The sequence below is a fragment of the Astyanax mexicanus genome, chromosome 2 (assembly GCF_023375975.1).
Source record: "Astyanax mexicanus isolate ESR-SI-001 chromosome 2, AstMex3_surface, whole genome shotgun sequence".
Classification (NCBI taxonomy): domain Eukaryota; kingdom Metazoa; phylum Chordata; class Actinopteri; order Characiformes; family Acestrorhamphidae; genus Astyanax; species Astyanax mexicanus.
The window spans coordinates 69,347,925-69,371,004 of NC_064409.1; the positions used below are offsets into that span (position 1 = coordinate 69,347,925).

The 23,080-nt window shown below is 43.4% G+C and overlaps 1 protein-coding gene across 5 annotated transcripts in view; it reads left to right on the top strand.

Moving 5' to 3' along the window:
- The window catches only part of enox2 (ecto-NOX disulfide-thiol exchanger 2), a 381,399-nt gene that overhangs the window by 333,051 nt on the left and 25,268 nt on the right, over window positions 1–23,080 (top strand). For all 5 annotated transcript variants that reach the window (XM_049474865.1, XM_049474866.1, XM_049474867.1 and 2 more), the window contains 2 exons: window positions 2,301–2,415; window positions 15,835–16,025. In XM_049474865.1, the coding sequence (XP_049330822.1) occupies window positions 2,301–2,415; window positions 15,835–16,025 (306 nt within the window). The remainder of the gene's footprint in view (window positions 1–2,300; window positions 2,416–15,834; window positions 16,026–23,080) is intronic.

The following is a 23,080-nucleotide window of genomic DNA, read 5'->3' on the forward strand; positions in this document are numbered from 1 at the left end:
AGGCTTTTTAAACTTCCAAAGTTTCCGAAACTCGTGTGATTTTGGAAGTTGGCCATCAGCCGTCTGGCCCACCCGTGTGAGTGTTTGTGCGTTAAGGGCTTTTAGTGGAAGCTCCTGTCTGCAGCAGGGTGACAGTGGATGGCAGGTGTAATGACAGCTCAGTGTGTGCTTTCCTGTTCCATCACCTTCACGTATGCTTGGACAGTCACCGAGCTGCTCTTAGTCACTCTGAAGGTAAAGCGCTAGTTTCTGAACCGCTGCCAAATCCTTCCCACCCGCCCCCAATCACTGGCCGGATGCTGCAGCTAGAGGATTTGTCTCCGTACCTCTCTGAGCGCCCCCTGCAGGTTAGGGGGCTTTGGTAAGTGTTCAGTCAGTGTGAGAGCTGGGAGCGTGGTGCTGATTGGTATTCGTGGTGGTGCTGCAGGTAGAGCTGTGTGATTGGTCAGACGAGCTGAATTGAGCAGCAGCTGGCGTGTGCTGCAGGCGGCGTGACTGCCTGAACGCGGGACTGGAGAGGAGGCTAAAGCCACGGTCTTACAGATCAGACTTCAAAAGAAAACTGCACCCCCTTACAGCCCACCACAGCCCCCCACAGTATGCCAGATTATACCTCTGTCTGTCTTTACTTTCACTATTACTCTTTCTCATTTCACACCTAGTCTTCTCTCTTACTCTCTCCCTCTCTCTCTCTGTCTACCTCTCCCTCTACTCTTCCTCTTCACTCTGTTTCTCTTTGTGCTCTGTTGGTTTCTCTTTTCTCCCTGTACTTTTATTCACTCTTCCTCTCTTCAGCTCTTTACTGCTTGCCTTGTTTTACCATCTCTCTCGTTATCTGTGCTCTCCTACTCTCTTTGTCTCCCTTTTTTCCTTTATCTCTCTCACTCTCCCTCACTCTCACATTTTACTGTCATGGTGTCTCCTTTACTTTGCCTTTCTCTGTCTCCCTTCTCTGTTTTGTTTCACTCTAGCTCACTCCATTTTTATTCCTCTCTCTGCCTTGTCTCTCTTAGTCACTAAAACTCTCCCATCACCCAAAACCTCCCTCTCTCCCTCCCTCACTTAACCCCTATCTCTCTCTCTCTCTCTCTCTCTCACACCTCCTTCTCTCTCTCTGCCCCCCTCTTCCCTATCTCTTTATCTATCACTGTGTCACTGGACTATAGGGTAGTTTGGGGTATTATTGGGGAGTATAGGATAGTATAGAGTAGTATAGTGACTATAGGTATAAGATAGTATAAGGTGTATATATTAGTATGAGGTACATGGTAGTGTATGGTAGTATAGAGAGTTTAGGATACTGTAAGGTATTATGGGAAGTTCAGGGGAGTATAGTGTAGTGTAAGGTAGTATAGAGGATATAAAAGTGTAGGCTAATAGAGGGGAGTGTACAGGGTATAGGGTATTATAATGTGGTATAATGTAGTGTAATGGTATAGGGGAGTATAGGGTAGTATTCGGAGGTGTATAGGAAAGTGTAGCTTAATATAGAGGAGTACAAGGTAGTGTTTGTAGGGTGTATAGGAAAGTGTAGGGTAGTGTATGGGAGTATATTGTTTATAAGGTTGTGTGGAAACATTTGATGTAAGCGTAAGTGTAAAATCTTTTTTGCTATTTGTGTGCTCTTTTTCAAAATTCACAAAAACCTGGTGGATGGTCTCTCTCTCTCTCTTTCTCTATCTCTCTCTTTATCTGTGCAGATGGGTGTGTTTATTTTTGCACTACCTGTTCGACCTCTGTTGGTAATTCTCAGAGAGATCAGGAGTTGCAGTGCTGCACAGATGGTGGTGTTTATGCTCAGCTTTTTGTTTGTTTGTTGGGGAGTGAGTTTCTCTTCCCACAGCACTTTCCTGTGTGTGTGTGTGTGTGTGTGTGTGTGTTTCCTCTTCTATGCACTCGCCTCATTAGCCACTGAGCTCCCCCGTTAGGTCGGCCAGCAGGCAGCACCCATGCAGAGACATCTGCTCCGAGTGTCCCTTCTCACCCCAGCCGATCTTTGCCGGCCACAAGCCCCCCACAGGCCCCGTTCAGGCGCCGGTGCCAGCCATTACAGCGTATAAAAGCCTCTCGCTGCAGCCTGCGCCCACTGACCATCCGCCCCGGCAAGGTCAGCCAACGCGGAGCCGCTCTGAGCATCACCGCGGCTGGCTCGCTTCCGGATGCACTTTTTTTTTACGAGCTTACTGACTAGTCAGCGTGCTTTATTACATTTCCAGTCCATATACTTTATGTGTTGATGAAAGTCTGCAGAAGGTGCCCCGCCAGCCGCGGAGGTTAAAGCTCTCCTCTCTGTCCTGCAGGAGATCAGGAACATCCATAATGAGGAGCTGATGGGAATCCGCAGGGAGGAGGAGATGGAGATGTCAGACGATGACATGGAGGACGTGCCGGAGAGCAAAGACTCGGACGACTCAGGTAACTTTTTTCTTCTGCCTCACACACACACACGCACACACACATCCACACACATCCAATTCCCTGCAGGGTTCAGTTATAAGCCCAGCACCCATAATTCTACAGCAGTGGCTTCAGTTTCAGAGTCCAGGTTGCCTGATGTCCTGAGCAGTGAACCGGATGTCTGGTGTATTGGAGCTTTGTGACTGTAGACAGGCTGAGAACTGAAGGCAGCTCGATCCCTTTGAACCTGAACAGCTAATAGCTTATGCCCATATTTATCAATAATTCATATTTATTAACCCCATTAACCTTCCCACATAGTCTTGCCAGTCATGCCATATGGCAGTAATGGTCTTTTTTGTGCCTAACTGCAATACAGTCATGTAAAAACATTTTTTAAATCTTTTTTTTAAATATATTTATAATATATTGACATTTGATCTGTAAGAAAATGTAGAAAATATAACTAAACACAACACATACAAAAAAAAAAAGTCTTGTATATAACTTGTAGGATGTTATTACTTATTTTACAGACCATAAAGCAAACCAGATTATAAGGCGCACTATCTGTGTATGTCTATATGCAGATGTCCAGATTTTTAAACATAAGGATTATTTTAAGCGATACGAGTAAGAAACAAGGGTGTCACTATGATGTTAATCTACACAGATTTCTCTCCAGAAACTGTTATTTGAGTGAGTAAAGCACTTTCGTTTATTTATAGTTAGCTTAAATTTCTAGCATTTTCAACAGCGTGTTATAACAGCAGCGCTAGTTGCAGTTAGCAGCATTTAGCGCTAGTAAACATCGCCCGACAGCGCTACACTGAGGAACCCTGAGTGTTCTAGTAACCCAGGGTGATAATAGCTAGCAGTTCATCCCACGTAGCTTGTTTTAACATGTTGTAAACATGCCGACTACAGTCCGATATTCTCACCTCTGAACGGCAAAAGAGCTAGCGCTGCAGTTAGCGGCTAATGCTAACACAGCTAAGTGCTTGAGAAACTTAACTGAAACTCTTGTACAATGCTGAACTTCAGTGGAGTGGCTTTACTGCTTCTTACAACTTGACTGGTAAAATTCATACATAAGGCGCACTGATGATTTTTGAGAAAATTAAAGGATTTTAAGGAAAAAATACAGTAGAAATACAGTTTTCTTGTGACAGAAAAGATAGAACATCCCCAAAATTTGAATCAGCTGCAGATGGTTAAAACATGGTTATACATACATGTTTTTGGAGGAGTCTGTTGTATTTGAACCTTAAGACATTAGTTTGGTTTGATTTTGATTGTTGAAGTGAGTGGATCACCATGATCAGATCCAGAGAACTTCCTGAGGCCTTCAGAAAGAAGCATGTAGATGCAGATAAATCTGGGAATTGAGAAACAACTGGCAACATGTCCAAGTCAGCCCAGGATCAGCCTGGTCAGTCTTAATATGTCATCACAGGACCCACAGGTAGCACTCACCATCTCTCTGATGTGAAAGTACAGCATCTCCCATCAGAAACAGACCAAACAGAGTTTGATTTTAATGTGAGATGTGCACTGAGGTAGGGTCAGTTATCATCAGTTTCTTTAAGAACAGCATGATGTAATTATAAAGAGTATAATTAGTCCTGTTTCACTGGATGAATAGCTGCAAATTAAATCAATTATGAAAAATGTATTACAGATGATTTTCGGAAGACATTTCTTCAGTTTTATATGTTAATTTATATAATCGCCATTATCTCGTATTATTGTTCACATTAAGCTCATTTGTTTTAAATAGGCTAAAGGATCAAAAGAACAAAAGTTTTTTAAGGGGTGTCTTATTTTTTTTCATATTGTGGGATAATGTAAGGTCCTGGCCCTGTTTCCTGTCTGTCCTCGTGCCTGTGTTGTCCCACGTGACCCGTGCCCCTGTGTTCTGCCTGTGTTTTTCCACTCACCTGTGTTCTTTGGTAACTCCGCCCCTTCGTCCCAGGTGTTTCATGTTTCCTGTGTGTGTGCACCTCTATTTAAGGTCCGTGTTCCATTTCCCCGGTGTCGATCCTTGTACGTTCATCGTCTGTCAGTGCTCCGTGTTTTCCCGAGTTTCCCCAGTCCTGTTTGCAGTTAAATCCCTGTGTATTGTGTATCCTGTTTTCGTTAAATAAATCCCCTTTTTGTTTGCAATTGCGTCCGCCTCCTCGTCTTACCGCACCCACGCCCTGACAGAAGGATCGACCTCAAAAATGGACGCAGTAAACCGGTGGCATGCTGCTCGGAAGGCGGACCTGGAGTTTCTCCGCCTCCTCGCCGAGCAAATCCGGGGAGATGACCCGCTCCCAGCGCCTTTCCTCGGGTTGGTGCCCGTCAGCCCAGCTTCAGTGGCGCCCACCGAGACCCACAAGGGGAGCCCGTGGACTGGCTCCAGTTCTAAGGGGTCCCGCCAGCATAAAGAGGATCCCTTTGCGGGGGAGGATTTTCTTGGGGGGGCGCTGAGGGTTGGTGCATTGAGCCTCGGGTCTCATCCCGTGTTTGGCGGTAGCCATGAGCACCCGAGGCAAGTGGCGCGCAGCCCGTGGGACTACCTGGGATGTGCGCCCAGTAGCTCCGAGGAGGAAGAGGAGCTCTACCCCGCACCAGCCCGTACTCCATTGCCGTTTCCCCCAGGGGCTGTACTCTACCCGCGCTCGGTGACTTTCGCGGCCGAGATGCCGCGCTCCGTGAAGCCAGCGGATGGGACGCCACGCTCTGTGACTCCCGTGGCTCATCCGCGCTCCGAGTATCTCGCGGCTGAGGCTCCGCACTCCGAGAATCCCGCGGCCGAGACGCCGCGCTCCGAGAAGCTCGCGGCTGAGGCTCCTCGCCCCGACGAGGACGGGGGTGGCATGGATGCAGGCTGTGAGGAGTCCTATTCCTGGGACTACTCCGATCTCCTCACACCTGCGTCCAGTGAAGAGGAGTTTGAGGACTGCCCTCCTGCACCAGCCCGCCAGCCGCTACTTCCTCCCGCGGTAGCTGCCGATCCGCGCCCTGTGTCTTTCGCGGTGGCAGCCGAACCGCAGCCCGTGATTCCCGCGGTAGCAGCAGAACCGCGCTCCGAGACCCCCTGCGCGGCGAGCCAGCCGCGGTCAAAGACTTTCCCCGCGCTCCTCACACCTGACTCTGCACGAGCGAGTAGGACTCCAGTCCGGGTTTTCGCTTCACCTGCGGCTTTAGGCTCCAGCATTGCTGCAGCGGACCTTTTCATGCCACGCCCCGTGTTGCACGCGTCTGAAGCGCTGTGTCCCGCGATACACGCGGCTGAGACGCCACGCCCCGTGTTGCACGCGCCTGTCTACGAGACTTCAGCGGCAGCCACGCCGCGCTCACAGACTGCAGCGGCGGCCGCACCGCTCTCCGAGATTTCAGCGGCGGCCGCGCCGCGCTCACAGACTGCAGCGGCGGCAGCGCCGCTCTCCAAGATTTCAGCGGCGGCCGCGCCGTTCACCCAAGCACCAGCAGTCCCAGCTGCTCCAGCCCAAGCACCAGCAGTCCCAGCTGCTCCAGCTCCAGCTCAAGCACCAGCAGTCCCAGTTTCTCCAGCTCCAGCTCAAGCACCAGCAGTCCCAGCTGCTCCAGCTCAAGCACCAGCAGTTCCAGCTGCTCCGGCTCCAGCTCAAGCACCAGCTGTTCCAGCTGCTCCGGCCCCAGCCCAAGCACCTGCAGCTCCCAGAACTATGTTTGGGCCCAGGCCCCGTATTTCCAGGCCTGCTCCAAGGCCTCCTGACTTTGCCCCCAGTTATGTGCCCAGGCTATCCCCACAGACTTTTGCCAGTCCTGGGCACCCACCTATGTTTTTTGTTCCCCTGTCTCTCCCTGTCCTGGTCCCTATATCTGTGTTCGTTCCTGTTCCTGTCCCCTGTGGTTTTACTGTTCCTGTCCCAGTCACCGTGTTTGTGTCCGTCCCCGTCAATGTTCTCGTCCCTGTTCCCATGTCCGGTCCCGTCCAGTCTCAGTCTCATGTCCAGTTCCCCGTCCAGTCTCCGTCTCATGTCCAGTCTCCGTCTCCTGTCCAGTTCCCCGTCCAGTCTCCGTCTCATGTCCAGTCTCCGTCTCCTGTCCAGTTCCCCGTCCAGTCTCCGTCTCATGTCCAGTCTCCGTCACCAGTCCAGTTGCCCGTCCAGTCTCCGTCTCATGTCCAGTCTCCGTTTACATCCCCAGTTCAGTCCCAGTTTCAGTCTGTGTCCAGTGTCATGCCCCAGTCTCCTGTCCTGTCCAGTGTCCAGTCCCCAGTACAGCCTTATGTCCAGTCTCTGTCACCTGTCCAGTCTCCGTCTCCCTTTGTGTCCCCTGTCCAGTCCCTGTTCCAGTGTCCGTCCCTGTCTCCTGTCCAGTCTACTGTCCAGTTTCCGTTCCCTGCCCGGCCCCACGTCCAGTGTCCGTTCCCGGTCCTGCCCCCGTTTCATGTCCGGTCTCCTGTCCAGTTCCCTGTCCGGTCTCCGTCCTAGTTCTGTCTTGTCTTGTTCTTTGTTTTCCGCCCTCTCCTGACCTGCTCCTGGGGTTTCGTTTTTCGCGCCCCGGGAGTTGCGCGTTAAGGGGGGGGTTATGTAAGGTCCTGGCCCTGTTTCCTGTCTGTCCTCGTGCCTGTGTTGTCCCACGTGACCCGTGCCCCTGTGTTCTGCCTGTGTTTTTCCACTCACCTGTGTTCTTTGGTAACTCCGCCCCTTCGTCCCAGGTGTTTCATGTTTCCTGTGTGTGTGCACCTCTATTTAAGGTCCGTGTTCCATTTCCCCGGTGTCGATCCTTGTACGTTCATCGTCTGTCAGTGCTCCGTGTTTTCCCGAGTTTCCCCAGTCCTGTTTGCAGTTAAATCCCTGTGTATTGTGTATCCTGTTTTCGTTAAATAAATCCCCTTTTTGTTTGCAATTGCGTCCGCCTCCTCGTCTTCCCGCACCCACGCCCTGACAGATAAAATATGCGCTTTTTCCTGATTACTTTCCTTCCAGCTTCTGTACTTAATTAAACAAATAACACAATCTGCAGAAGTTACAGTCTTGCTTTTGAATAAAACCAGTTTAGATTTCATGCACTTTATATAAACCAATAAATTGTTAACATCAGCAGTCTGCCGCACATATAGTGGGAGTTTATGAAGAAAGTGCACACTAAACATTTCCATTTTTACACATTTCTTACCATTCCCAGTTTTATCAGTATAATTATTCTCATATTTCATATTTGGCTGTTATGCACATGAGTTTTTTCATGCCGGGATGATGAATGAGGCTGGGTCTTGTAGCAGTTTATTGGTTTATTCCCACTCTGTCCATCGCAGATTACAGTTCTTTTGCTGCGGTATGACAGTGAAATACAGCTTCGTTCCGAAAAGTAGCTAAAAAGTTTAATTAATAATAACTTTTGTGGATAGAGTATTCTCCCTCTCGCTCTGCTGCAGAAACTTTCTCTAGGCTTTAGGAAAGTTTTTTCCACTAGATGAACCTTGAACCTTGCTGTTGATTGATTGCATACGTCCACAAGAGGGAGCATTAGAGAGGTCAGGTACTGATGTTGGATCATCGGTTTCAGACCACAGATGCCAATCCATTTTTTTTTTATATATAGATATTGGATGGAGCTTTGTAGGATGCAGTCCCACTGCTCCCCAGCCCAGTGCTGGTAGGGGTGTGCTACAGTATCCAGCTTCTTTATAGGGTTTCTGTATGAAAATTCTGGAACCTATTGACATTAGCATGCTGGCCAGTGCTCACCCTCACTCATGAGATAACACCTTACAACTTATACAGGTGTGGGCATTCCCTAAGGTAACACTTGTTCACTTGATCAATTCACATACTCCTATCCCATGACTTTTGGCATGTCAGTATATATGTTCTATGACCACTTCCTGCAAATTACTGTGTTTTTATCCAGGATAGTTTATAACATATCGTTGATCCATCAAACACCTTATATCTTCATTTTTGTTATAATTTAAACTTTCTCTAAATTCTTCTTTTTTTTATTATATAAGTTTTCTTTTTTATGATAAAAAAAATATGATAAGTGGACAAACAGATATCTTTCCAAAATTGCTTGGAATAAAATGGCTGTCAATGTTAAAGCTGTAAAGCACATGATTAATTTGGAATCAGTACGCATTATTATTTGTTTTATTCCAGAACCCTAAGTTGGTTTTATCTCCCCTCAAACATATAAGTATATACTAGCATTTTAATTGACACCAATAATATAAATATAATTGCGTTTTACATTTCTTACATTCAATATTTTATTTACATTTAAATATCTACTATAAAAACTTTGTTTTAAGACAAACAAATGTGATTAATCACAGTTAATTACAGAATATTGTTTTGTTTTTTTAAATCGATTGACACCACTAAATACATATTTTTTTTACATTTTGACTTTCATTGAAAATTACAAAATTGTTTTTCTCTTTTTCTGCACAGTTGCCATTTTGGAGATACAAGGTCCTGCAGGACAGATTTACAGGCATGTTTTATTGCCTTGTTTCACACAGGCAACTTTATTTTGTAATTATTTAGTTGCATTTAATGCCTCCTGTATTTTATGCTTGCCTCTTAATTGCCATGTGGAGATAATTAGAGCTTTAGCTGAACTAAATGAGATGATGAGGACTGATTGGAACAACTTTCCCGCAGCATCCGGAGAGCTATTTGCCAAACAGCATTCATGGTCCGATTAGTCCAATTACGGTACTGACACGGCCCAGGTCGTCCGTTCTGGGTCAATATGCTGCTGAGCGCCCTGCTGACCGTCACTCCGGTTGTCTGTGGGATTTTGTTTTGGTGTGTACAGGAGTACTGAGCCCTTTTTTTTTTCTTGTGAGCACAGATTAGATAAGATGGTAATAAGGTAATTAGGTAATTAAGCAACTTCCCTCCACACTGATTGCGTGGTGCCGTTAAAAAATTAGAGCAAGTAAACAACAGCTCTGGCTGTTTTCAATGCTTGAAAACAATGCTGTTGACGGGTCTTCTGTCCAAACACTCACTGTCTTGTTTGGACAGAAAGCTCATATTCTGCTCTCTCTGACAGAACCCCTCTGTGGTATTAAGAAACCTCTTAGATGGGCTCTTGTTGAAAAGGCTTTGATGCTCACAGCTACAGTACATTTGCTGCTGGATTGCAATGCACGGCCGAGCCAACAGGTTCCGAGGTCCTCTTGAAAATCGTGAAAATACTCAGCCGCTCCAATGCTGAACATGAATGTGAGGGGAGCCACTCGGGCAGGTGAGAGGTCAAGAGTGTGTGTAAAGGGTTAGAGCTGGGACAATGATTGGTGGGCCTTTTGACTTCTCCGCTGTCAATATGTCCCCCTGTCAGTGGCACTGCTGGCAGGGGAGCCATTAGACCCCAAGCACAAGACATCAAATCTAAGAGCTGGCAGCTGATTCCATCATGATCCAAAGCTATTAGTCTTTTTTATGCTCCTATTACCCCCTCTGGCAGGCTGAACATGGCAGCACACGCCTCAGAATGGCTCTGCCAGCTGCTCGTTCAGCTCGGTTCGGCTCGTTCGGGTTTGTTCTGCTTGTCGCTGAAGTGTCATTAGAGTCCGCTCTGCACAGGAGCTGCTTAGCGCGCTAAGCGTCACTGGGAGGATACTGGGGAAACCACCGTCATGCTTTGTCAGTGGCAGGTTTGGAATCGTGCACCCCCCCCCATCAGTCCACGCCGCGAGGGTGCGCATAGTTCTTCCTCCAACTCCTGTGGAACTATCACGCATTCCCAGATGTCTCAGGAGCTCCTTTTTAATAGCATGCAGATATATGCCAATGTAGTCATACATTTACAGGTTTTGATTCCCACTCCTTTTCATGCGCGACCTTGGTTATTAGAAAACAATGATAACGATCACTGTCAGTGTGTTGTCAGATGTTTGAAAGGATGCCGAGAGAGGGAAAAGGGCACGCTATCCACTTGGCTGATGGCGGGATTAATTCAACACCCTCCTCATTTAGGAAAACAAATGTTTCACACCTGCCAGTTACCAGTACAGGGTCTGGAATGAAGAGGAGGCCCTGGAACTCCTCGCCGTTCATCTCCTCTAAATGAGTTTGGACCGGCCTAATCATTATCTCTCATAGTTTGGAGTCAGCCTGATTTGGATGTCACTCATCAGACCTTCCTCACTGCGGAATGTTTTCCCACAAGCTAATCAAAGCTTACAGCCAAGGGTCCAGTACTGATCTGCAGAGGGAGAACTGCAAGGGTACCTCAGCCAAAAGCTTGATGAAGCAAACCAACTAATAAAAAACAAAGACAACATTTTAATGGATCAGTCTAACAGAATCTAAAGAAACCTTTGATCAGTTTGGAGAAAGACAGAACCATGGTGGCTATGTTCCAATGCCTAGGCCACATGTGGATATGATTCCTGCCCGGGATGAGAGTAAGAGAGTGGCTTGCCTTGTTTGCATGGACAATTCTACACCTGTGTTGTCTACTGTGGGTGGTAATGCCTTGTATAATGTATTCCCTGCATACATTTAGCATTGCAACCACTATCAGGCCCCAATTAACCTATTAACATGCCTTGTCCTGTATACGGGCTATAGGTTTAGGTGATAGAAACCCCTTATTCTCTGCAGTAAAAAAAAGGTTTTTAAGTTTTTTGCAATTCTGCAGGTTTGTAAATAAGCATAGAAACTAGACGAACATAACGAAACTAAAGGTTTGGAGAACATGAACTGGTTGATTTTTATTCAGAAAAATATTAAGAGTTTGAAATGAAGTTCAGGAAAGAGCCAATATTATGATTTTATTCTTTATATGTTGACATTAGCAAATTTACTTGACTATTTTTCTAGATTTTCTATTACAATTAGAACTATTATTTTCAGTAATCAACCATGAAACCTTTTTAAGTAAAGCTTGATTTGAAATCCTTAAGAGTTAGGGGTGTAATGTCAGGCAGACAATTGACAAGTTCCTGGCCTGTTAAAGGGTTAAACAACTAAAATACATGGCATAGCTTTCTCACAAGATAACACTTCACAACGTATACAGTGGTGGCCATTCACAAGCCGTGCGCTGAGGTTTCTGTTTCATCAAGCTTCATGATCATTGTATGTGCTACAGTCCTTTTCACTTTTGACATGTCATCGTAATTTGACTTTTCCTTTTGTGGAAAATTCTTTGTCTTTGATCTTTGTTCTTCTGGAATTCATTATACTAAAAACACTTCTGTTAAAGCAATTTTTGGAAAATGTATGTTTTTTTACTCAATCTCAAAAAGAGGGCTAATAATGTTGACCTTAACTGTAACTCTTCAAGCTCTGAGAGTCATTTAAATGCTTTAGGAATCATCCCTGATTTAGATGTTCTTCTCTGTGATGGAAAAGCTATTGTTGATAAGAAATATGGTGGATAAAGGGCTTTTAAAATTGGCTCTTCAGCATGTGGAGTCTTTTTATGATAGACTTCTGTTCTCAGAACCACTTGTACTCACGACTGTGCATTTTGACCAAAAATAGAGGGAACAAAATGAACATGTGTATGAAATGTGTTCATATTTTTGGCGTTTGGAGTTTGAGTAGTGTCTTTCTACATTGTACATCACTCTTTTCTATTACATGGCATAAAGTCATGATGTACTGTTACACCCCAAGCCCCAGTTAATTAACTTTCAGCAGCTGTCTTTAAAGAAAAACTCCGTTGTAAAGTTGACTCTGGGTGTAGTAAAACACCCAAAACTAACCTTTGTTGAAAAGCCCACCTCCGTTCTCCCACAGCTTTCCGAAATCCAGTAATTTTATTCCATCTGTTCAAACATGCTTTAGAATGGATGGTATGGGGCATATTTTTCCCCTGCAGATAAATCACTTTTTACACTATTTTTCAGGCTCAAAGTAGCTCCACACCTCATAGGTAGAATCCAAAGAGCCCTGAAATTTAAAACAAGGCATTAATAACATTTCAAGTTATTAATGCCGTAATGTTGTTTTAACCCTCCTGTTATGTATCCAAAAGATGTCTGAAACCAAACAAATCCTAAAAAGCAGTGTAAATATTTCATAACTAACTCCCTCGCTAATTATTCTATCAATATTTAGTGCAATGGTGTTCCTTACCTTTAACCGGTAATGCTTCAATTAGGATAATTCACTCGTTATTCATAAAAAAAATTGTGTTCAAACTTTTGTTTTATGTTTTTTACTGTATTACTTCTAAAAAAAAAACAATATATAAAACACAATAGGTTTACATAACGATAAAACATAACATTGCAATTTTGTTTTAGGTTTCATTTTTACAGGGGGTGGCTGTAAATATGTGAGATTAACCATTTTCATATTATATGTTGATTACACTAATTTAGGCAAGCAGAAGAAGTTTCATAGTGAAAAAAAAAATACTTTTAACTATTATTCCTAGATCTTCAAACCTTTAAATTGGTCTTGTTTCCCCGTAACATAACAGGAGGGTTAAATGTCAGGGCTCTCCGGATTCTACCAATGAGGTGTGGAGCTACTTTGAGCCTGGATATAGGTGTAAAAAGTGATTTATCTGCAGGGGCAAGAATATGCCCCATATCATCCATTTTAAAGCATGTTTTGGCAAAAGGAATAAAATTACTGTATCTCAGAAAGCTGCAGAAGAACAGAGGTGGGTTATTACTCTTTATTATGTTTTACTACACCCAAAGTCAATTTTACACCAGAGTTCTCCTTTAAAGCCATTTTTCCTTGGAGCATCCTATTAATTTCAGCGTACAGATCTGTTACATGCCTATGGCGTCACATCAATGTCAAAACTCTCCTGCCGTCCTTCTTTCTCCGCCCTCGACTTTTGACATTGATGTGACGCCATACATGCCTGTGTACATAACAGGTTGCATTGTGGAATACATTCAAACATGTCACAGATCTGCATCTATAAATCGAGTGAAGTGACCCGGCACGAAAAAAAAAAAAATGCATGTAAGAAAAGTACAAGTGGGCTCATCCCGTAATACTGCAGTGCACCTTCTCTAGTCTAAAAGACAGATCTGATGTGCTCATCCAGTCTGGATGGACGGGCTGTTTTCCCCTGGCTGTCCGCCCTCAGATCAGACTGATTACCAAACGCTCGCTGAATGGAAACGACCTTACCACAGCCATTTAATTACAGCTGTGTAAGACCACTGCCTATGTCGCACTAAGTCAAGCATTAAGTAATACACATTCTCCTCATTTAATCCTCGCTAATTAGCAGGAGATTGCAGCTCAGCCTCTGAAGAATGACGCACTTCGGCCTCGGCCCAGAGAAAGCCTTTTAGAGGCACTCTCATCATTCAGCTCCATTCTTTCTTCCTCCCTCACTCCCTCCATCCTCTTCCTCTCTGCTTCCTCTCTCTCTCTCTCTCTCTCTCTCTCTCGCTCTCAGTTCGTTCAAGCCTTTAGCACTGCTGTCCACATCTCACCATCACTGTGCCACCTATTACCCCCCTCCCCCCCCCAACACACACACGCTCTTCATGTGGCTGTTATTATGTGTGGTACTCCCATTCTTCTTCCTGACACATGCACTCCAGCCCACTTTCTCTCTCTCTACAATACAATACAATACAATAGATGGAGCATGCATTCACAAGAGAGAAAGAGAGAGGGGGGCCTCTCTCTTTCTCTTTTGTGAATGCATGCTCCATCTATTGTTTTTCACCCTCCCATTTTATTTTATTTTTTTTTAGCCCTCACGTTCTGTCATCTCGTGTCCTTTCTCGCATCCCAGGCTGTTTTTTTCCCTCTCCACCTCTCATCTCTTTCCCTCTCTCTCTCTTTCTTCTTCTTCTCATTCAATTCCATCCTAATTCACTCACCCTGCCTCGTTGTCTCTCTCTATCTCTCTCTCCAATGTACATCCTCCCTCACGCCACTTTACTCTCTGTCGTCATATTCAGTCTCTCTTTCTCGTTCTCTTACTCATCCTCTCAACACCTTTTCTTCTTTGTCATGCCTCCTTTCTACCTTTTATTCTCCATTTCTTCAGCCTGGGTGAATGAGGTGCCACACATTTATGCACATTGAATATTTTTCCCCTCTACCAGGGATCTAAACATGTCCACAAAGAAGATCCGTGAGGTTCAGATGTGTCAAGTAATGAATTACAAATAATTTAATTAAGTAAAGTAGAAATGTTGGTTATCGAGGCTTTACTGGAGTAATAATTGTTCGGACAACTTTTCACACAACGATCTGAGCTTTCTACTCTTTACATTTTAAAAACAGCCTCTTTACTCCTATTTCATTCCAGCTTGTTTTCATTCCGGCTTCTCATCGTTCAATAAAACCCCTTTACAGATGAATCTCTCCATCCAGATTGATCCAGAGTGAATTAGATTGTGATTGGATGTAAAGAAGTAAAAACATACAGTATACCATTCCAGCTCCCTATTGGTTTATACTGTGATCCATCACACCTGCACACGTCACGCCCCCCACATTCCAGCAAGAACATAGCAGACGTATGTAGTCTAGTAAGAAGATGATCCGTGCAGAGACTCAAGAGAACTCCAGACAAACATCAATATATTTATATTCTACTTAAATACATTCATTTTTAATGAGCATACACGCAGCTGAAACAGAGAGGAGCCTAGTGCATCCCAAATTTATCAACATTAACATTTTAATATAACATTATAGTCATTATGGCTTTTAGAAAAATGTGTTTTGGGGAGGGGGTGTAGTGCACTATAGGCTCCTGTGGCTTGGCCTATGTTTTTATCCTTAATGGCCTTTTTCCTTTTTTATACTTTAATTAATTTTAAACCCAGTACTTTTATAATTTTACTTTAGTAAAAAGCTTTAGTTGATACTTCAACTTCTACAGAATTATTTTTAAACTTTAGTTTTAAGCCCACACCTGTGTACGTTGTGAGGGGTTATCTTGTGAGTTGAACACTGGCCAGTGTGCTCAAGACTAGGTGACATAAATGATCAGAGTTAAATTATGGAGTTATGCCTGGTAGTTGGAGCCAGATGGATGAGATATTCCATTTCTGAAGTTGCATGTGCGTTTTATACCATTCCTTCCCACAGTGGACAGTGCTGGACAGTGCAGTGGGTGGTGATGATCGTGACCAGTGCAGAAACAGAAAAGGCAAACAGACAAAAACCACACCTACATTCAATGCAGGATAACCCACACACATATCCTACAGCTCAGTGCATCATTGTTTAGCTTACGTGGGACAAGATGCTGGTTCCTGTCCCAAGACATTTGGAATTTCATTTTATTTATGGAAATTTAATAATTTACAATTCTTACCATGTAGTTCAGATTCAATCATTTGGAGACATTATATACTATGGGCTCTTTGGTATTATGTACTATGGTATCTGTTCACCACCAATTTGTGGCCTATCACACAATGCTGCCAGTGCTGAGAGGATGACATGCATCTCTCTCTCTCTCTCTCTCTGTCTCTCTCTCTCTGGTCTCTCTCAGGACCAATGGCTCAGGTGGAGGCTCTGAGGGAGGAGAATGATAGTCTGAGGTGTCAGCTGGATGCTTACAGGAACGAGGTGGAGCTGCTGAAGCAGGAGCAGAATAAAGCCCAGCCGCTGCGCTCCGAAGAGGACAGCACACGCCAGCAGCAGCTCACCTTCCTCCAGCAGGCCCTGCAGGGCATGCAGAAGGTACAAACACACACACATACTGTACAAATACATACCATACACACACCTCACATTTCTGCAAAGATTGTATTGTGTATTTTAACGGGACAACACTATAGTTATAGCATGGCAACAATTCAATTTCATCAGTTCTTTGCCATGAAGTGCCATGTTAAATATTCAGTGACCAATAAAAGAAAACTGTATCTAAAACACCAAAATTAACAGCCCTCCTCCACTATTTACCTGGAACCTTGTAACTCTAACAAGTCACATGACACTAGAGATGGACAACGACACGATTGGGCACAATTTGGACATTAATGGCTGTTTGTTGAGTTATTTTCAGAGGACAGTAAATTTGTTGTCCTATAAAAATATGTAAAAATATTTAATAAAAAGGGGTTTATACGTGATATAGCCTACAGCTCGGGACAAAAAAAAAATCAAGAGATTACTTTAAAAATAATGAGTTTCTTTGATTTTACCAAATTGAAAACCTCTGGAATATAATCAACAGGAAGCTGGATGATCACAAGCCATCAAACCAAACTGAACTGCTTGAATTTTTGCACCAGGAGTGGAATAAGGTTATCCAAAAGCAGTGTGTAAGACTGGTGGAGGAGAACATGCCAAATGCATGAAAACTGTGATTAAAAACCAGGGTTATTCCACCCAATATTGATTTCTGAACTCTTAAAACGTATAACTTCTGAATATAATATATATAATATATAATAATATATTTGAGGTCTTAAAGCTCTGCATCTGTTTTGGTATTTCAGTCATTTCTCATTTTCTGAAAATAAATGCTCTAAATGACTATTTTTATTTGGAATTTAGGAGAAATGTTGTCTGTAGTTTCTAGAATAAAATAACAATGTTCATTTTACTCAAACATAAACCTATAAATAGCAAAATCAGAGAAACTGATTCAGAAACTGAAGTGGTCTCTTAATTTCTTCCAGAGCTTTATATACACACATTGCTGTTACTCAGGCTTATGAAGACAAACAAATGCACACATCATCTTGTGGTGGTGTATACAAGCTGCCACACACACACACACACACACAGATGTTTAAGCTACTGTTGTTTCCACAGTTTGTAATGATGTGTATGAGATAAACAAACACCTACAGCATGATTATAACTGTGAGCACTAACATCAGATTGCGGCAACAGACTGAAGACCAAAAACAGTTGTTTTGCTTATGAACAAACAAACATACGCAAACATTTTGTTTCACCATAAGAACATAATTCAGCCTCTCGAGCATGACTAAGTACATGTGCATGACTAAGTGCACACGCAAAGCATCAGCACAGAAGGTACAGAAGATAGTGGCGTGTAGACACCAAGACAGCCCTGCTCCCACACACACGTCTGCTTGTCCTGCCCATCTCCAGATGGACAGATTGTTGCTTTTGAGCAGCGCAATATGAAAGAGTATCTCAGAGGATAAACACACTGGCTTATATTTTTTCAAGGACACGTCATCCATTACAGCTCAGCACATGCTAGCAGGGCTGGGATGAGTGGTGGAGAGCTTTGGAAATAAGACATACAGTGTTTTACAAAAGTGAATACACCCCTCACATTTCTGCAGATATTTAAGTATATCTTTTCATGGGAAAACACTGACAAAATGACACTTTGAAACAATTAAACGTAGTCTGTGTTTAGCTTATTTAACAGTGTACATTTATTCTTCCCTCAAAATGACTCAATATATGGCCATTAATGTCTAAACCACCGGCAACCAAATTAAGTACACCCCTAAGAGACTACACCCCAAAATGTCAGAATTGAGCACTGCTTCTTTTCCCTCCAAAATGTCATGTGACTCGTTAGTGTTACTAGGTCTCAGGTGTGCATAGGGAGCAGGTGTGTTCAGTTTTGTAGTTACAGCTCTGTTTACTGAAAGTTTCAACATGGCACCTCATGGCAAAGAACTCTCTGAGGATCTTAAAAGCCAAATTGTTGCGCTACATGAAGATGGCCAAGGCTATAAGAAGATGCTCAGACTGTACGCTACACACTACATCAAATTGGTCTGCACTCACTTTTAGATTTGCACATTACATATCAAAATGTCCCAACACCCCTTCTAATCAAATAGTGTTGGGAGAATTGCAAAAGATAAGGGAGGTCTAGTAAGGGGGTGCGGTGCTGTAATTGGCTCAGCTAAGTAAACATAAAGATATGTTTGCTGGGGTTAACCAAATCAACAGATAAGTAGGTGTAATAAACTGCTTGTTTTTCTAAAATGTCTAAATACTAAAACAATAGTACGCAAACGATGCAGCTTTTTAGTCAGAAATATTAAGGCCTTCTGCTGGATGGTTGTAAAAATATAAGTGTAAGTGCTGAAATAAATAAAGAAAGTAAGATTTGTATGACTTAATTATTCCCAAAAAAGCACTGGAACATAGAAGTGCGTGCTTAAGAGCCATAAAGAGAGTTGGGGTAATTTGCTACTTTTCAGCTCTGCACAGCATTGCTGAGGTATATATGCATTTAAAACACCCACTTAGCACTTATACTATATTCCTTTATTATAAGCCGGTATTTTTATGTTCACTTGCCACATGCATGACACAAGGAAGCTATTAGAAATATAAACACCTGTGGGATATGTGTGTGTGCGCCAGTCATGATAATTAAAATCCACTGCGCTGTCCACTGTGGATGGTAATGCCTTCTATAATGTATTTCCAATATTCATGTGCCACAGTGGATTGAGTTTCCAAAACTGAATGATGTTCCTTCAATCTGGCACTCATGATCAGGCCTCGCTCCAACTCCCATATATTGCATTGCCTTGCCATGAGCATGCTGGCTCATTTATTCAGCTTCACTCACACAAGATAACACCTCACAATGTATTCAAAACCATTCCCTGACGTAAAACCTCATGATTAATTTATGTACTGCTGTCCCATGTAATTTGGCATGCAAGTATGAATGTGTTTAATAGTCTTCCTGAGGGAATAAGGAGCTATTCTCAGAGTGAGCTCCAGCCTGGAGCATCTCTCCTGCATGATTCCGCTGAGTTCTCCGGCTGAACCCGAGCTGGGGGGCATGCTGGTGGGTGCGTTTTTACGGAATCTGTTCACTCAGTGTGGCTTTCCTGGCTCTGTGCTCTGTGAAAACACACACTGAGAGAGAGAGAATCACACATGCGACAGTGCTACTGATACACAGCTTACATGTGTGAAACAGTCACATGCAGAAAAACACACACACTCACACTTCTTTTTTATACAGTGTCATTAGTCATGAATTTGTCCTACAATTATATGACACATTTTGTTAAAGCTGATGTCTGTACGTTTTGGGATTTAGGGCCCTCTCTGGTGAGAATGGGTAATTGCACAAAGCATGCGGAAGTATCATTTTAAACTGGGCGGGTGTGATGCGGTCTCCCTTCAGAGCGTATGAATCCGATTCCAGGTTATGTTCATTCAGAGAAAGAAAGATAGAGAGCACACTCATTCAGAAACTTCACTCCTTCGTTTCTTTGTTTTCACTATGAGTGAATGAGCTACTGAGCTCCGAGTTTCACCTTCTGAAGTCTCCATTGCTCCACCAGCAGCTCACGTTTAGTAAAACTGAGCCGGATCCTTTTTTAGAGGATGTACATGTGACGTACAAGTACATAAAGACGCGTGACGTGGCCAGAAGAACACCTGTGAAAAGCGACCCGAAACCCCAGTTTTTAGAATGAATATATTAGCAGGATTAGCAGGGATGATCGTTTGAGCACACTGGTACCATTAAACTCAATATTTTATCTCTTCTTCACTCAAAAATCCTTCTGCTTTCAGTTTAGAAACAACATAATACGGACTTCCACTTTAAATGACTTTTAGTCCTTCAGTCCGGTACTTCAGCAGAGTGGCTTTACTGCTCCTTACAACCTGACTGGTAAAATTCATACATAAAATGCACTGGATTATAAAGTGCACTTTTGATTTTTGGGAAGATGAAAGATTTTTAAGTGCCCCCTATAGTGTGAAAAATTAATTGTGTTAATTAATAATCAGTTGATACATTCTGTCATGAGTACTGTTAATTAAAGTACCCTTACTGTACTTATTGTAGTGTTACCTTTAAATCTAAAAGTTATTTTCTTTTCAATTATTTCAGAATTCTATAATGAATAGATCCGTAGAAATGCTCCAAAAATACATGATATTTATATATGTACTTTTTAAATATTACACATTTTTCTATTTTTCCTGTAATTAATGTATAAGTCAAGTCAAAGTCAGGTCCTTGATATTGTATTCAAGTCCTATTTTTCTTAATTTATGACATTTTTGGCCTAAATAAGCCCACACACACACACACACTCTTATATATGCACATATGTCACACTCCTCTGGCTGTTAGCAGGCGGTGTGAAGCGGGACAGGGCAGAGTGTGATTAAATGGGAGTGGAGGCTTGGCCTGCTTTAGAAGGTAAATGGCATGGTTGTTAATGAGCACTAATGTGCTGTTAGAGGAGGTGCTGTGTGCGGTGTGATCCACGCGGCTCTGTCGACGCCGGCTCACGTGTGAACGCCTCGCCGGCTCAGAACATCGGTGTACATGGGGAGCTGAAGATGTTCCTGGGTGTTAAATCTCTGGCGAACATCAGGCTAGTGAAACGTTTCCTCTTTCCTCTGCTGGAACTGTGTTTAAAACCTAAACCTGCTGCTGCTGCAGAGTCACATGATTTATTCATGAACACCAGGGCTGAACTTCCTCTCTAGCTGTAAATGAGACATATATACATAGCCACAGTAGACTACTTTAAGCCTCCATAGACTTCTTCTTCTTCTTCTTCTTCTTCTTCTTCTTTACGAATCAGTGCTGTTGCTTAGCAGTGCATGTGATTAGCATCACATAATTACGTTGTTTCTATTGCATAATTACATAATTATGCAGTGAGTAAGATTTACAAGCACTTATTATATAAAACTGTTTTTAATTGATGCTGTAATATCCAGTTGGCTTAGCCACAGTTAATGTCACTGTAAAATGCTTACACTGGATTATGTGCCCTGCTGCTTGGCAAGGCCAGCTTACTGTTAATGAGCCATATAGTCTAGCAGAATTTATTATTTTTTTTTTGTAATGCTCATTATTAAACAATTTAATTAGATATTTACTCTATGCTAGGTCCAAATAAGCATTGTTCTAATGAATGCAGCATTCAGCTATAAGTTGCACACATAGAGAGGTAATGATATATAAGAGGACTCTCTGAAGCAGATAGATAGATAGATAGATAGATAGATAGATAGATAGATAGATAGATAGATAGATAGATAGATAGATAGATAGATAGATAGATGACTCTGTTTACTTTACTGGGTTTCATGATTAATTACTGCTCTAGTGCTCTAATATGTGCAATATTACCAGTTATTTACCTCACCTCAGCTGTTGCAGAGTCTGGTAGTGGAGGCTCTGCGAGTTGAGGGGTCTGACTGCCTGGTGGATGAAGCTGTTGCAGAGTCTGGTAGTGGAGGCTCTGCGAGTTGAGGGGTCTGACTGCCTGGTGGATGAAGCTGTTGTAGAGTCTAGTAATGGAGGCTCTGTGTGTCTGACTGCCTTTTGAAAGAAGCTGTTGCAGAGTCTAGTAATGGAGGCTCTGTGTGTCTGACTGCCTGGTGAAAGAAGCAGTTGCAGAGTCTGGTAGTGGAGGCTCTGTGAGTTGAGGAGTCTGACTGCCTGGTGGACGAAGCTGTTGCAGAGTCTGGTAGTGGAGGCTCTTTGAGTTGAGGAGTCTGACTGCCTGGTGGATGAAGCTGTTGCTGTTGTCTGGTAGTGGAGGCTCGGATGCTCCTGTATCTTCTGCTGGACGGCATCAGAGCAAAGAGACCGTGTGAGGGATGGGTGGGGTTGTCGACAATGCTGGTGCAGCGGGTAATGTAGATGTTGGTGATGGAGGGGAGAAAGACTCTGATGATCTTCTCAGCTGTCCGCACTATCCGCCGTAGGGTTTTGCAATCTGAGATGTTGCAGTTCCCAAACCAGACGGTTATGCATGTGCTCAAGATGCTCTTTACAGTCCCTCTGTAGAACATTATGAGGATGGGAGGTGCAAGATGTGCTTTCCTCAGTCTCCGCAGGAAGTACAGAAGTGCTGCTTGGCTTTCTTGATTATGGAGGTGGTATTGAGGGACCAGGTGAGGTTCTCACAATTTCCACATTAGAACCGTCGATTTTCAACGGGTGGTGGACACCTGGTGCTCTCCTGAAGTCAACAACCATCTCTTTGGATGAAAAGTTTTCTACACAATATTTATTCACTCCAGAAGTATAAAAGACTTGCACATCAGTTCTATGGTATTAAATTATGTTATTATGTAGGTTTGTTACCGTAGTGTTGTGTTAATAGCTTGCATTTATTAGCTTTTCTCATTGCTATTAAGCAGCAGGGTCAGATTGCTGGAAGCTGTAGCCTCCAGATTAGTGTTTGTTATTTTTTTTTTCAGCATTCTATCAGCAGTCTATCAGCATTTGCATGAACATGCATATTCATTGTGTACAAAGCACACACTCATACATGCACAGACAATACAGACATTAACTGGAGAATCATCCGTCAACACATTTCCCCGCTGTCTGTGATGGAGCTGCTGTATGTGCGGCTGTGCTGTATTTAATCAGTGTACCACCTGAGCTGCTCCACAGAAACAAACATCCTCAAGGCACAGAATCTATTTACCTGTTGCCGGCTGCAGAATACAGACCGACTGTCCAAATATTACCTTCTTGACGGCGGAGCTCCGGTGCCGTCCTGCCCCCGGGGTCAGCACACGTCTGTCTCAGCAGACGCCTGATACCGGTGTGACTTTGCGGATCAGAGGTCGTCAGAGGCTGGGGGGAAATCGTATTACACATACAGAGACTACGCTTATTTGGAGCTGCTGGTAGGCGGAGAGGCGCTGATGAGTATGCAGACAGGGCACGGTGCATTTTTAGAGACTAGTTTAAATTTATACTCAGTATTTATAAGATGGATTTTGTTTGCACTGAAATGATGGGCCTTCGGTGGACAACATGTACACATGCATTT